Below are 14719 nucleotides of genomic sequence, written 5' to 3'. Positions count from 1 at the left end.
TAAATGTAAGTGCATTATACAACATATTATAATGTGACATCTCAAAATAAAGTACTGTATTTTTATGTAATGCAGAAGTAACACACACAATTTACATATAGTAATAATTTATTCTGAAATGTTCATTTTAGTCTCTGTTGAAACATCCCCTTATTCTCATTAATAAAAGAGCAGCCATCTCACCTCAAATACCAGAATATACAACAAGTTACAGCATAGCAAAAAAATTCTACCTACTTTAAGATAAAATCTAGATCAGGTAAAATAATTTTGTTCAAGGTTTTACAGTTACACAGTTTTCTTTTTTTTATTTTTATTTTTTTTCAGAGCACAAAGGAAGTGTAAATTGTTACACCATAACTATCTATGCACGTTATGTGACCACAGAAATGTTATCATTACTTCAGAAGATAACCATCAGTTCCATTCATGCAGAAAAGCAGGCTGGGAATGCTTGTTCAGCAGAAACCATATTACTGTGAATTTCACAGCCACATGATTAATTATTGGTTTAGATGGACTCACAAGTACTAAAACTGAGTATACTTTTTTGCATAAATAATACCAATTCTTCCCTGATGTAGTTTAGTCAGTCTGCAATCTAGAAATGATTGGTAAAGCAGTATACTGTATCATTTCTACCTGCAATGTTCCATGATTTCAAGACAAGCAATATTTAAAGATTATGGGATGGGAAGCTACTTAAATACATGTTAAACGTACTGTACAAATATACTTGCATTAGCAATTTTATTTCAAACTGTCAATCAGATATTCCTCCAAAATATTACCAGTGAAGACAAAGTATACTATCAAATATGGCTTCCAGAACAAGGACTCTCTAACAAGAATCAAACCTATTTACAAAAAATAAAAACAACAAAAAAGCAATCCCCATTTTTCTTAAGTTTCATTCGAAACAAAAGTTCTAAGTAGCTGCTATATGTAATACATCATTTTATTTTTTGATGTATTTAAACAGAAGTCACCAGGTAAGAGCCAGAATGACGCTTAGGACTCTGAGTTCCACCGGAGTCTGTATTTTCAGATTTCGAGTCACGTTTCTTTGTGCTGTTGTTTACTGGTGTCGGTATCTGTGATGGCCGAGCAGAACTATTGTCCACGCTACTCTTCCTACGGCTCGGATTGTAGTTGAAAGGAGTAACTCTTGCGGCAACAGCACCGATGGGGGAGCTGTGTTTGCTTGAACTACTGGAACTGAATGGCGTACGCTCGCTCACAGTACTTTCATTATTTTCTGGTGCAGGAGCAGGATTAGTCTGCAGAGGTTTTGTTTCAGTGCCTTTCTTGTCTGGACTGTCTATCTGAAAGAAAGAGTTCAGACGGTTTTCTAAACCAATGGTACGAACAGGAACACTTCCATTCCCTGGATTTTGTTTTTCTTGAATCTCTTTAGAATCTTTGCCATTTACGCCCCCTTTCTCTGAAACACTGTCAATAACAGGGGGAGTATTTCCAGTTGGGGACCTTCCAGATCGAGGATTGTTAATTGGGCAGTCCTCAATCCTCACCCACACATCCTCTGTCTTAGAGACAGCTGGTGCCATCTGATAGATCAGGGTTTTGGAATCAGAGCTATTTGTGGCACCCGAGGAAGAATGCTGAGGATCATTCATTATCTGGGGAATTTCATTTTCTTTTATTTTTCTCCAAGTACCTTTTGCTGGTGCTTGGCTTTCTTTACTTTGCTTGTGTCCAGAAAAAGAACTTCCGTGCTGCTTTTCATCTTCACTTTTTGCCTTCTCACTGGATTCTGAAGAAGCTGACAGAATTGAGGAAGAACTTCCAGTTCTTCGCCAAGTGCTTACACGAGGAAGCGACGAGGAATGCTTACTATGTTCACGTTTCCATGTTCCTGATCTATTGACTGGCAATCTAGATGGACTTTCAGAGTGAGAACGAGCTATATCATGACGTTTTGCTGGTCTCCCATCATATTCTACAGAAGGGCTCAGATTAGGGGGTAATTTTCGCCAACCACTAGTCTGGGCAGTTGAATGAGAGGACAAAGACATATCAGGAAGAGAAGGACTTAGAACTGGGGTCTGTAGTTGGGACCTTGTGGGAGAATCTGGCCTGGAAGGAGACAGAGATTCAAATGAAGCAGACTCTTCCAATTTGCGTCTTAGAGTTGGACTTGGAGCTTCTTTAATAAAAGTTGACTGGCGAACAAGGACAGGTCTCTCAGATCTGTCAGATTCACTTCCGCTAGATTTTGTGGATGACATTCTGGATAGGTCAGTCTTTTTGTTTGATCCACCACTACTGAGAATTTGGTTTAACCCTTTTGAAGCAGACTCACTTCTTGGAATGCTACTGGTACTCTTCGGTAAGGCAGTTTGCTTTGTAAGGTTTTGCTGGCTCATCTGCCTTCCTGGTGACGTGTATGACATCCTACCTGAACTCGAAGATTTAGTTGAAGCTGTGCTAGGAGATGATGTCCTTGGCAACTGAGACAGTTTGTTTGGAGGACTTATACCATTTCTTCCAGGGGAAATTGAGTTTCGACCTGGAGATTGCAGAGGCCGACTTAATGGCTGCTGTTGAGGTCTAGAAGGAGTGGAGTCTCTAGATCCTGATCTAGAAGGTCCTTTACTTGATCCACCCTGGTTCAGCCCTGAAAGTTGCCTAGTTACAGGAGCTGGCTCAGGTTTTCCTGATGACTTGACGCCTCTTGGAGAACTAGCTGAACTTTGACCTTCACTGGGACTCTTGGAATTTGTGTTTTTGAGTGGGGCACCTTTTTTGGAAACAGGACTAGTACTTGAAGAACTATTTCGAACTCCTGGAATATGAATCATTGTCCTACCACGTGAAATTGAAGGCACGCTTGTTTGTTGGGGTTGCTTTAACTGGCTTGAAACTTCTGAATTGGAGCGAGCTTTTCCTGTAATCATACTTTTATATACTTTTTTCCCTCCTTTGATTCCCTTATTTTCAGCTTCTGCTTTTTTAGACTCCAGTGTACTTTTCTCTCCTGGCTTAAGAATTCGTGGACCTTTATTACTAGTAAAAGGTTTTTCTTCTTGGTCTGGAGTAAGATGAAATGGTGACCCAAGGGAAATACCAGATTTTAATGAAAGGATAGAATCAGAGTCTGATGAAGCTTGTCTAGACAGTGATGCAGCAGCTGCAGCTTGATGCAAACTACTAACTATAGAGTTTGCACCTTCCTGTATTGCTTTCCAGTCAAAGTTCTCTGAATCAGGTGAGAAACCATGTTCTGAATCTGGCCTCTGTATCTCTCTCAAATCCAGTGTCAAATCTTCTGCCAATATACCACCTGTATTTCTGGAATTATTTTTTTCACTTTCGCTCTTTATTCTTGATGGTTTTTTCTTTTTAGGCATGGCAGAACTAATGCATTCCTGCAAAAGATCATCTTCCGAGTCAATACTAAGAGAACTCAGAGAGCTGTTTCTAGAGAAACATACGGGTGTATCTTCAACATGAAATGATTTGGGTGCATAACCGGAAGTCTGTGGTCTGTTTGATTCCATCTGTGAATCAGGAGCCTCAGTTCGCTTTGCAGGTTCTCCTTCTTTGTTGTTGTTTTCTTGATCAATATCACTAAGGGAACTAAGAGATGAATTGCGAGAAAAACAAACAGGTGTGTTTTCGATAGCAAAATTCTGCATTTTCTCATCTGTAGCTGCCCCTCTGTCTGGAATATCTTTAGTTGACTGACAGAAAGTTTTAGGCTGGCTTCTGCTTGTTGGGTGTTTTTGACAAACTTGTGTCCTGTTAGTTGGTTGCTGATTTGAAGACTGTTCTGTATTAGTGCAGTCTTTAGCTTCTATTTCTTTTGCTTCTTTTCCTTTTCTTAATTCTGCCTTTTCCCTTGAAAGATCAACATCATCATCATCAAAGTCTAAAGAACTTAGGGAATCATTCCGTGAAAAACAATATGGAGTTCCCTCAATAGGTGTGTAATGATGAGGTGAATCAAATGCAAAGCTTCCTCTTACACGCTCTTCATTATTTGGAAGTTTGTCATTAAAATCTCTCGAATTATTTTTAATATTCTGTTTCTTTAGGTCTCTGTTCTCTGAATAGCTTCTTTCATTATTAATATTGCTTTTAGGCTCTGTGTTTTTTCTTACACGTGCTCTGTATTCATTGTTTTGGGGAACAGGCTTTACAGGTGATGTTGGCTTCTTCTTTTCACCTTCTGATTGGTTTTTGTTACTTAAAGATGCGGATGCTTGTTGAATTTGATCCATTATTTTCTTCACTCGAAAAGGTTTGTGACTTTTTCCTTTTGGCATAGCTGAGTTAATGCACTCAGCCAGGATATCACCCTCTTCTGTTTTGTCATCATCCAGTCCTGGGGCAGTCACAGTTATGCTTTTTGCTCTCTGAGAGTCATCTGTACTCCTACCTTCTGTAGGAATGGTGTCTCTCTTTTCAAATTCCCCTGACTCTGCCCCCGTACCCACGCTGTCTACATTGGCCAACTCATTTGGTGGTGATTCTATTGTAAGATCACTTAAAGATGTAGCTGTTGAAAAATTTATTGGTGTACCCTCAACACAATATACCCGTGGCATATCATCGCCTGGTGTAAAACTAACGTGCTTTTGGGATTGCAGTCTGCTCTGTGAAGGCATAAGTTTGTAAACTGGCAGCTGGCTGGGCTTTCTGGCTACAGGAGGAGGTATTTTTGGAGCAGATGCTTGAGAAGGCTTTTTGGCTTTACGTGAAGACTTCGTTGGCATTGCAGAAATAATGCATTCTTCTAGTATTTCAATATCATCATCATCAGAATCATCCAGAATGTCTTTTTCTGCTTCAGAAGGCTTCTCTGCTTTCTTCTCTTGGTTATCCTTTGTATCATCTGACTCTTCAGGTTCTGCTTCATTTCCATGTTCATTTTCATGTACGGGAGGCATTATTCTTAACTCTACATCTTTCTGTATAAATGGCTCATCAAGACTCAGAGCACTCAGGCTAGAAGAGCAAGAAAACCCATCTGGTGTACTTTCTGTGGCAAAATGTAATAGTGTATCAGCATCTGGCAGCACCTGAACTCTCTGAACAGCTGCATTTACAGCTGCCTGTCTAGGACCAGGCTCTCTCTTTTCTGCACTAGGTACTTTACCTTTAGCTACATCTCTTTTTACCTGAATGCCTTGAGAAGGAGGTGGAGTTTTACTTCTGCTTGGAGGCATTGTTTGTCCTGGGCTGTCCGGAAGATCACTCGGACTTATAATGCCACTTACAATTCCACTGCAAGGCTCACTTTGAACTGAACTAGCAATTGAACGGCTTTCAAAACTATCCAGGGAACTTACAGAAGTACATCTGCTGAACATGAGAGGAGTTTCCTGCACATAATGTTCTGGTGGGCTTTTAGGGGTTTGTGCACCACTCTTTGAGGGAGATTTGGCACCTGAAGAAAATTCAACAGCTTTATGTCTAGAGGAATCAGAAGGAGATAAACTAGAAGCTGGCAGTCTACTGGATTTTGTTCTGATATGTTGTGATGTTGATGTGATTTCACTTACTGAGGCTTCTGCAGATAGAGCCCCACTGTTTTCCTTCAATTCTGCTATCTGTAGTGTATTATTAGCATCTGTCACACGCGTGGATTGATCACGTCCTATTTCATCTTCAGCTGATGACAAAGATGACAGAGAGCTACACCTTGAAAAACATATTGGTGTATCTTCCACACAATAAGTTTGTATAGTTTCCTGATTAATAGAGGGAGTCTTACAGGAGGCAGTTTTTTGAGCATGACCTCCTCTGCTCTGTGCAGAACTTGGGTGGAGCTGATTCTGTCTCTTTGAAACAGCTGAGGGGGCTGACGCGTTCCCAGTGCTTGAAGAAATACGGTCAGTTTTAGTGCTTTGCACTGAAGAAGTCTTTGAAAAAGTAAAAGATGGCTTCTGAGAAGAGGGAGGAACTTCTGTTGAGTACTTTAGACTATAATCGATCGGCTGATCGACATGATGTTCCTCTTCATTGTACTTTATACTATAATTGGTTGGTCTGTCTTCCTCTTCATGTTGTTCCTCCTCAGAGTAACGTTCACTGTAGTTGGTTGGCTTATCATCGTCATAATCATCAACCTGGCACAAGGACTGGTTTACTTTCTGATTCATTCCAAGAGTCGAGCCTACTCTGTTCTGATCTGAACCATTAGATGCTCTTGATCTAAACGAAGAAACACAATCTTGCTGTCCAAAAGGTGACTGATATTTCATATGTTTATCATCTCCACTCTCAGTGTACACTGGGTAGGCTGCACTTTGGCTCCTTGACTGCCTTTGTTCATTCTGTTTCATTTCATCATCTATTATATGCTTAGGCCTTGCCCATCTTTCATTCTGAGAGGGGCTCTGCCTTCCAGAATTTAACTGTTCGTCTGAATACTTAAGGCTATAGTTAATAGGAGTGTCTAGCTCTCCATCATTGTCATCCATGTGATTTGCACTATGTATCTTATGTGCCAAGTCAGCTGGATATTGACCGTAACTACAAAATTTACTTTCATCATCTTCAGAGTAAGATTCAATGGAAGGTTTCATTTGGCCTCTTTTACCATAGCCATCACTGCTGCTTACACTATTTAAGCTATCATTTGAAGCTCTCTTGTATTCCATTTTTGTGTAAGGCACAGGACATGTCCTGCTTGAATTCTCAGATTTAGGGAAGTATGTACTTGAGTGAGTAAGGGCACCGGCTGCTCTCCTCGGGGCATTTCTGTCTTCTGTCAAACAGTGCATTTCAGAAGTGGAACTAGAACTTCTGTCTTCTTGTGGAATATGCATGCTTGTTACTTCTTCCATAACTTTGGCAATTTGAGCTGCAGCAGTAGAAATTTGCATTCCTATTCTCTTAGAGGAGTTCCCAGTGTTCTCTGTAGCCGGATGATAGGTATTTAAACCTACTGCTCGATCCCTATCAAGACTTCTGTCTTTCTCAGATCGACAATTTTCTATGTTTCCTCTACTGGAAGAAGAGGAGCCAGGCAATACCGTAGTATTTAAATATGGTGAAAGTACAGTCATATTACCAGTATTAAAACTCTCTGATCTGCAAATTGCATCATCATGACGACTAGAATCCAAAACATACTCGCTGTATATGTTCTGCTTATGTCTCTGCTTATTACGGTGAGATGCTTTTGGGCTTAAATTATCAATATTGTCAAAAGTCTCTGATAAATGTTGAGCATCTAATTCTGCTTCCAGTGCCTTTTGTTTTCTAACATGAAGAGATGGTAAGCTTGATCCTGGAGACATAATATTAGCATCCTTATACTTTGCTGGCCTGTTTGCCATGAGGTTTCTTAGAGCTGCAGCGCTGCCCATTGCTATCATCTTGTGTTTTGAGTGAATGAGATTTTTGAGCATGCTGACTGCTCCCATGTCCCACAGTGCCTCCTGATCCTTTGCATTTCGTGCAGAAAGATTCCACAGGGTCCCACATGCATTACTGACTATTGTCAAACTGTGTGACTTCAAGTGTTGTAATAAGGTTTGTAAGCAGCTGTTCTCTCTTAAGATTTGCCTGGTGTTGAATAATTGAAAACAAAAAATCAGTAAGTGGCATTTCAAATGAATCAGAAACAAAACAAAAACCTACTATGCTACAGGTGAGTTTAGTCCTTTGAAATGATGAATATGAAGTATCTAGTGCAAATTTGTCTTATTTTTCCTCTATTCATATGGAATCCATCCAAATCCAACTGATCAAATACTAATACAAATATGAATCACTTGTTCCCACCCTACAATCCCTTTATTAAATATTTTTCCATTCCAGGTGGTTTCCTTTATAACTTAGCAATTTTCTCTTTCCTGGAAAAGTTTCTAGTACCATTCATTATTTACAAGCAAAAGATATTGATATTATTGCATATTCCTGTTATCCGAGTGGAAAACTTGCTTTATCAAATTCATTACAAATTATTGTATTTGATTACTGTACTTAATACATGCATTCCTATTAAGACTCAACATACAAACATGCTTTTGGTACCATTATACTGTAAATTGTCTGAAAATGTATACCTACCTGTGGTCCTCATTAGTTGCAATTAAGCTAGAAACATTTCTTAATATTCCTCCTCCACTTTCTATGATGGCTAGAGTGTTTGTTTGGCTCCGGTATGTGAGTGTGCCAACTAGAAATGCAAGAGCACCATCGACAGCACATATATCAGCTTTGTTCTCAGTACAATGTGCTGACAAATTCCATAAGGCACTCAAAACGCTTTTTAGGGTTGATTCCTAGGAAAATAATAAAGTGATAGAATTAGAAAAGTTTCCAACTATTGAACACAAGCCCTCAGAAATACTTAAGTTAGCTTCCAGAAGTCTGTCACAAATCTGTTTTTCCAGTTCCCACTGATGCAAAGATGAACCAAGAATAAACTGAAATAGTAATTCCTGTTGAACGTGCAGTCTGAAAATACAGCCCAGAGATAAAACGGCCTCGCTGATTCTAACCTCCATTTGCAAAGAAACAAAATTCATTGATCATGGGGTATTTTTTTCCCAGTTAACTGCAGAATTTGATTTTTGCTTGGATGAAATCTCAAGTGTTGTATGGTAAACACCCAGTATTTTGTTTTCTGCTTTCCTACACATGCCTCCCTAATTCCTCTAGTTTTCCTCGAAACACTCATCATTTGTGATTTAATTATGTTCCAATTTCTGATTTCCGAGCTGGTAAGCTAGAGGCATATAGCACTGCACACACCAATTATTTTCTTTGCTTCTCTCTTTCCATCAGCTATGGATTTGCTATTGCTTGCCAGAAGATTTTGGAATTATGAACCACAATATTTGTTAGCTGCCATAATGGTAAAAATGGTTTGAAGATTATCTGGCAGAGGACTCTGGGATGGAATATAATTCTGTATGATGACAGGAATTATACCAAGAATACATCCAGAAAACGGCAGAAGTGGAAGCTACCTATTCACTAGATCAGAAGTGGTTGCACTGAATTGCAAAATTATAAGAAGTGCCTGTTAGAACAGCACAGCTCATGAAACTAAAGAGCAAAAGCTGTCACAACCCTCATAAATAAAATTATATACCATTAGTTTTGAGGTGACATTAATACATTGTAATCTGCTGCCCCATTAACTAAAAGCAATTCTGTTTAGCAATTCCAATTGCTTTGAGTTAAGTAACTTTAATTCTGAAGTTACCTAAAACACCCCCAGTATTTGACCTACTACTTATATCAAGAAGGACCATACTTTTATTTTGCATAAAATAAACAGAACACCTCAGAAATTTATCTTTTAGTTATTTATACATTATACCTTCTTAACTTCTAAAGCACATTCCATCAGTGCTTTCACACTTCCAACTTCTCGTAGTGTCTTTTTACTGTTTACATCTGCTCGCCAGGACAAGTTCCTCAACACACTTGCAATGACCTGCAAACCAAGAAAGAAAAAGATTATACATATATGCATATAAACAGGTGTAGTTTATATATGTACGTATAAGCAAGCATATATAACAATCTCATTTGTGCCAGGGGAGGTTTAGATTGAACATAAGGAAGAATTTCTTCACAAAGAGGGCAGTCATGCACTGGACAGGGCTGCCCAGGAAGTGGTGGACTTCCCATCCCTGGAGGTATTTAAGGTATGTGTGGAGGTGGCACTAAGGGACAGTTTAGCGATGGGACCCAGTAAATCAGGTTGATGATTGGACTTGATGATCTTAAAGGTCTCTTCCAACCTAGATGATGCTATGATTACATAAGAAATATGTATTATTGCTTACGAAATTAAATAAAAATAATTTCATATTTAGTAATTTTAAACAAGTTCCCAAACAATGAAGAACAGTTCTACATTCTCAGCTCTGAGGATCACCCTACACACTTCATAAATACTGTTTATTTTCAAGATATTTTCCTACACAGCGCAGGATCAATTGGAAGAGACACTCAGGTGTCACACCAAACACTTTGCTCATTTGGCAGTTTCTCCAGGAGGTGCTGCTGTGGAGAGCAGGTATGTACGTACTAAAAGTACAACCTTGCCAAGTCAGATGCAGATTTTTTTTTGAAGCAGAGCTTCCTCTACTACTGTTCCCCTATTATTAACTTTCTGTTACTGTAGAGAAGCCACAATAATGCATTAACCCTCAGTCTGCTAGCACTATCGTAAGCAAGCTAAATTGGAGAATCTAGGATCGCTCAAACTTTTCTTGAAAATTATATTTCCACCAACAGATGAGGGTCATAAAAGGAGCTTTACGGCCCATGTATTTTATGTGTTTTGGTAAGAAAACAGTATGATCCACAGCCTACCATTTTTACTACAAGAAAGTTGTACTTCATGATTCACAGAATTAATACAGGTACTAACTTTGCATCAAAGTTAATGCAGATAAGACAAGAAAAGAGCAACAATTACAAAAAAAGTCAGGCTGGGATAAACGCAGCACATTTCAAAGACACAGTAACTGTAAAAATAGAGAAGGCAGCACCCTAGGAACTTAATGCAAAGACAGAATTCAAGTATAAAAATACCTGATGTCAAGAGCAAATCAGTAGAAGGAAAGTAAATATTAAGAAAGGAGAGCAGAAATACAGTATTTTCACATAATGCAATAAAATTGAAGCAAAGCAAAATAATGGAAACGGCCAAGAAAGATTTCACCTAGTAAGGACGTTACCTGCTGCAAGTCTTCACTTTCAGACTTCAGCTGGGCTACAAGAGCTCTCATGCAGCCCTTCATAGAACACAATGTAGCCTGATAAAAATCAGAAGAAAATAGAAAAGAAATAGTTCTAAATCACAGATTAGGTGGCTTGCTTGTACACAATACTTCAATATTTTAAGCTGATCATTTGTGAAATTCAAAAAAAGCTTTGTAATACGTGTTTCCAACAATAAATGTTTGGTCCACAACGAATAAAAACTAAGCCTAACACAGTTTCTGTACTGGAAAATCCATAAGTGGTAGAATTGTGCTAAATTTTACTTTTATTTTTTAAAACAGGTCTAGGACCAGATCTGGAACAGTACTAGTTAAGAAGCCTTCTTTAACATATGCTGGGTAATATACTGGACAATTATCTGTAAGCTGGCAATGTGTTTTTATCTGCTGTCTGTAGAGTCTCACAATTACACTTTTCATTTCAAACATACAAAATACTAAAAAAGATGAATACTTAAAACTAAAACGAACTAATTCTTCTAATTCTTTGAAGTAGTGCCCATAATGAGCTAGATATTCAATAAATGTTTAAGAGTGAGCTCCAGTTTGAAGAGGTTTGCAAAATCCTTTTGGACAGTAATAGTATTAAGTGACAACTAAACAAAATTTGGCTCAATTAACAGTTTTAGTTCAACATTCTCAGAAAAATCAGTCACTGTCTGTAACTGTTGGTCCATAATCATTACGTGTTATACATTACCAAAAGATCATATGTATTGCTTATAAAAAAAATTAAAGTCAATTGGTAAAATCCTTACTTACAGTGACAAATTAGAAGTGACTTGATTTAATGTGACAGTTGATACTATAATTGTATGATATAACATTCACATCTGTGGTACCCTCAGTGAGGAACAGGATGGAATGGCTTTTTCTCTCCTGAGCCCAAATTCAATATCCTATCCTCAAGATTTCATCACCTGTCTGAGTATTACAATTCAAACATAGCTATCAACTGAAATTATATTTGAAATTCTATTCTTACCTTGTTTGCCACATCCCCAAAAGTCAAGTTTGTCAGAGCCATTCCAGCATATCTCCTTAATGTAACACTATAGTGGTCATTTGTAAGTCCATACATTTCACAATCCACTTGCAACAGTTCAGCAATGGCCTGCAAACCTCCTTTAAAAACAAATAATAAAAATAGTAACAAATTTCAATCCTAATATCAAGAATACAGCTTATATATACACCAAGGAAAAAATCGCATTTCTACATATATAACAAATCTCAAACATCTAAAAAACCAGAAGGCTCTGAAAGTAAAATAAGCCATTACATAATGACTGTGGGTCTCAGATTCTATGCTTAGCACTGGCTGAAACGTTGCGTTATATCATATTGATATTTTGGAGGAAATGGAGCGAAGTGGGAAGAGAAACATTTATGCAGAAGTAAGAAAAACACTTATTTTAATTCTACCCAGCCAAAATCATGACCAATGAAATCATACCAGTTACATAAAAGGCTACTTATTAAATCTGACAAGTATTGATTTATTAATTATTATTATTACTGAATATTATTTTCTGAGGAAAAATTACTTAACATATTTTTACACAGAAGTAGCAAAGAAAACCTGCCTGCACAGAACTGACTGAGTATGGACAAAAAAGTTCAGGCTGCTGAACAGGAGCCTACTCACGACAAAAAAAACTCTGGAAAGCAGCCTTCACTGCAAGTCCGATGCTTCTGAAAATCACAAATACTTCTATGATTATATACTCTTCCAAAATTTAGAGTTCATGCCAAATAAAAGAGTAACTTTCATAATAACCTGTCCAATGGGAAATGGTATAGTTAATTTAAACTGCATTAATCACCGAGAGCTCAACATCTGACACAAATGAACTGATGATCTGTTTAATCCAGTGGTAAAACAATGCCACATATCCATCGAGGTATACAAACACAAAATGTCAGCGTTTCCAGCAAGTGTTTCAAAGGAAGTCAGAGGAATACATTTGGTCTTACCGAGCTCATTCATTGCATGCCTATGTTCTTCATCAAATGAAAGTTTCATCAAAACACACACAGCAGGACAGATCTGATGATCAACTGGAGCAGGCACTGATCCAGATATAGGTAACAATTAGTATTTCCTAGGTGTATAGCTTTGTACAAAGATTTTCAAAGAGAAACTAAATTTAAGATAAATCAATTGCAATTTTGTTCAGGGTTTTTATCTTCCTATCTATCCAAGAATAGACAGTTACTTCAGAATATTACTACTACATCTGTATACACAGATGCCTGAATAAATCTACATAAAACCAAGATGACGTATAAGTACTAGAAATATACTTGATGCTGAAAAAGAAACTAAGGAGAATCATTAATGTATGTATTAAATTAGAAATATAACTTCTGGTACCAATTATCTTATTACTCTTGAAAAATAAAAATCTCCGAAAGAAATCAGTAAGGTTAAATATTATAGTGGCATTAAATAATACAACACCTAAAGTGAAGCTGTTTCTTTGGGTGTTAAGTCCTTAGGAATGTTTAATTAAACCCCTTTGCTTCATAGTTTTAAAATTCATAATTTTGTGAGCTAGATACTGGCTAACGCATAAATTGTATTGGTACATGTTGTTCAGAGCCCAACTTTTGCGAAATGGTTGTAGCAGTAAACTCCAAAACCTATGATTCAGCCCACTGATTTCAGTGGTACTTCCGTGAGACACCTACAACCTGTATTTACAAAATGCCATCAATTCAAAAAAGCAGTTCAATTATGCAGATTAAATCTTTTTTGTAACTGCTCCCTAAGAAAATTCCTATTTCATTTACATTGCTACATCTCTGGTATTTTAATATTGAAATATTTCTCATGTACAACATTATAAATAATAGTTTATATTATATTGGCTAGATTGAGATTATTTAATTTGTGCTCTGTACCTCTCTCCTACATGAAGTGTGTATCTTGCAAATACATCTGAATGACGAACAATTTGGGATTATTTATTTATTTAAATATCCTTCATTATTCAAAATGTAGAACAGGAATGAGTTGAAATTTACTTTTAATTTACAGATCATATATATAAAACACTATAGAGTTTTTATCTGGAAAGCATACAGAAGCCTTATGATTTGAAAGAACAGGTTTATAAATAGGGCATCATATTTGTAATAGGTACTACTTCCTAACACTACCTTAACTCAAAAAGTGTATTTGTACATACACCCACATGCATTTATTTGCAGCTACCCATATATATATATATATAAAAGAAATCTTACATACATTCAACATGATTTCAGATTATATTGTATTTTTTGTTAATTCACTGTTTTTCAAAATTTATACAGCTTGAAGAACCTACTTGGGTTTTTGTCTTGGTCCATGCCTTGTTCATGTGCTTCCTGCCATTCCCAACATGTTTCACAGTAAGCACGAATCTGCTCCAAAAGATGGAGCACGCGGATTTCCCGTCTGCCTCGCTTATCATCAGGCTGGGAGTGAATGATGTTATGTAGTGCTGCGCTGGCTCTGGCACGGGCCTCTTTACTACCACGAGAGTTCCCTAACAAGACAGAGTCTTTATCGTTGCCATGTAAAAGCTGGATGAGGAGAGGAAGACATCCAGACTGACGCATGGCTATGCAGCTGTCTTGGGAGCTAGACATTGCTAGCAATGTTCTTGACATGTCATCTTTATCATGAGTACCAAGCATTGATAACAATGAGTACACCATTTCCACCTGCAGGTCAAATGATTTTAAAAAATAGTTATATTTAAAAACTACATATTAAAATAAATTATAATGAGATCTGAATGGTACACATGAGCAAAAAAACCAAACAATTGATTTAATGCTGCAAGAATTTGTGCTACTTAGAAATAATTAAATATTATCACTACTTCACCATTTATAACCTTAATAAATCTCATTTAGTGATTAAATAGCTAGAATAAGTGGGTGGTAACTGTAAGCAGCTCTATTAATCTACAAGTCAAATGGTGAAGACTTCTAACTTTCCA

At 37.4% G+C, this 14719-nt stretch overlaps 1 protein-coding gene across 6 annotated transcripts in view; it reads right to left on the bottom strand.

The window, feature by feature from the left end:
• Positions 1 to 94: 94 nt before the first annotated feature.
• The window catches only part of APC (APC regulator of WNT signaling pathway), a 90647-nt gene continuing 76022 nt past the window's right edge, over positions 95 to 14719 (bottom strand). For all 6 annotated transcript variants that reach the window (XM_040540130.1, XM_040540127.1, XM_040540128.1 and 3 more), the window contains 7 exons: positions 14060 to 14438; positions 12702 to 12797; positions 11710 to 11849; positions 10680 to 10757; positions 9308 to 9424; positions 8047 to 8261; positions 95 to 7539 (listed from right to left, as the gene is read on the bottom strand). In XM_040540130.1, the coding sequence (XP_040396064.1) occupies positions 975 to 7539; positions 8047 to 8261; positions 9308 to 9424; positions 10680 to 10757; positions 11710 to 11849; positions 12702 to 12797; positions 14060 to 14438 (7590 nt within the window). In that variant the 3' untranslated portion in view covers positions 95 to 974. The remainder of the gene's footprint in view (positions 7540 to 8046; positions 8262 to 9307; positions 9425 to 10679; positions 10758 to 11709; positions 11850 to 12701; positions 12798 to 14059; positions 14439 to 14719) is intronic.

Source organism: Cygnus olor, chromosome Z (assembly GCF_009769625.2).
Source record: "Cygnus olor isolate bCygOlo1 chromosome Z, bCygOlo1.pri.v2, whole genome shotgun sequence".
Taxonomy (NCBI): Eukaryota; Metazoa; Chordata; class Aves; order Anseriformes; family Anatidae; genus Cygnus; species Cygnus olor.
This window is presented reverse-complemented; position numbering and strand designations above follow the sequence as displayed.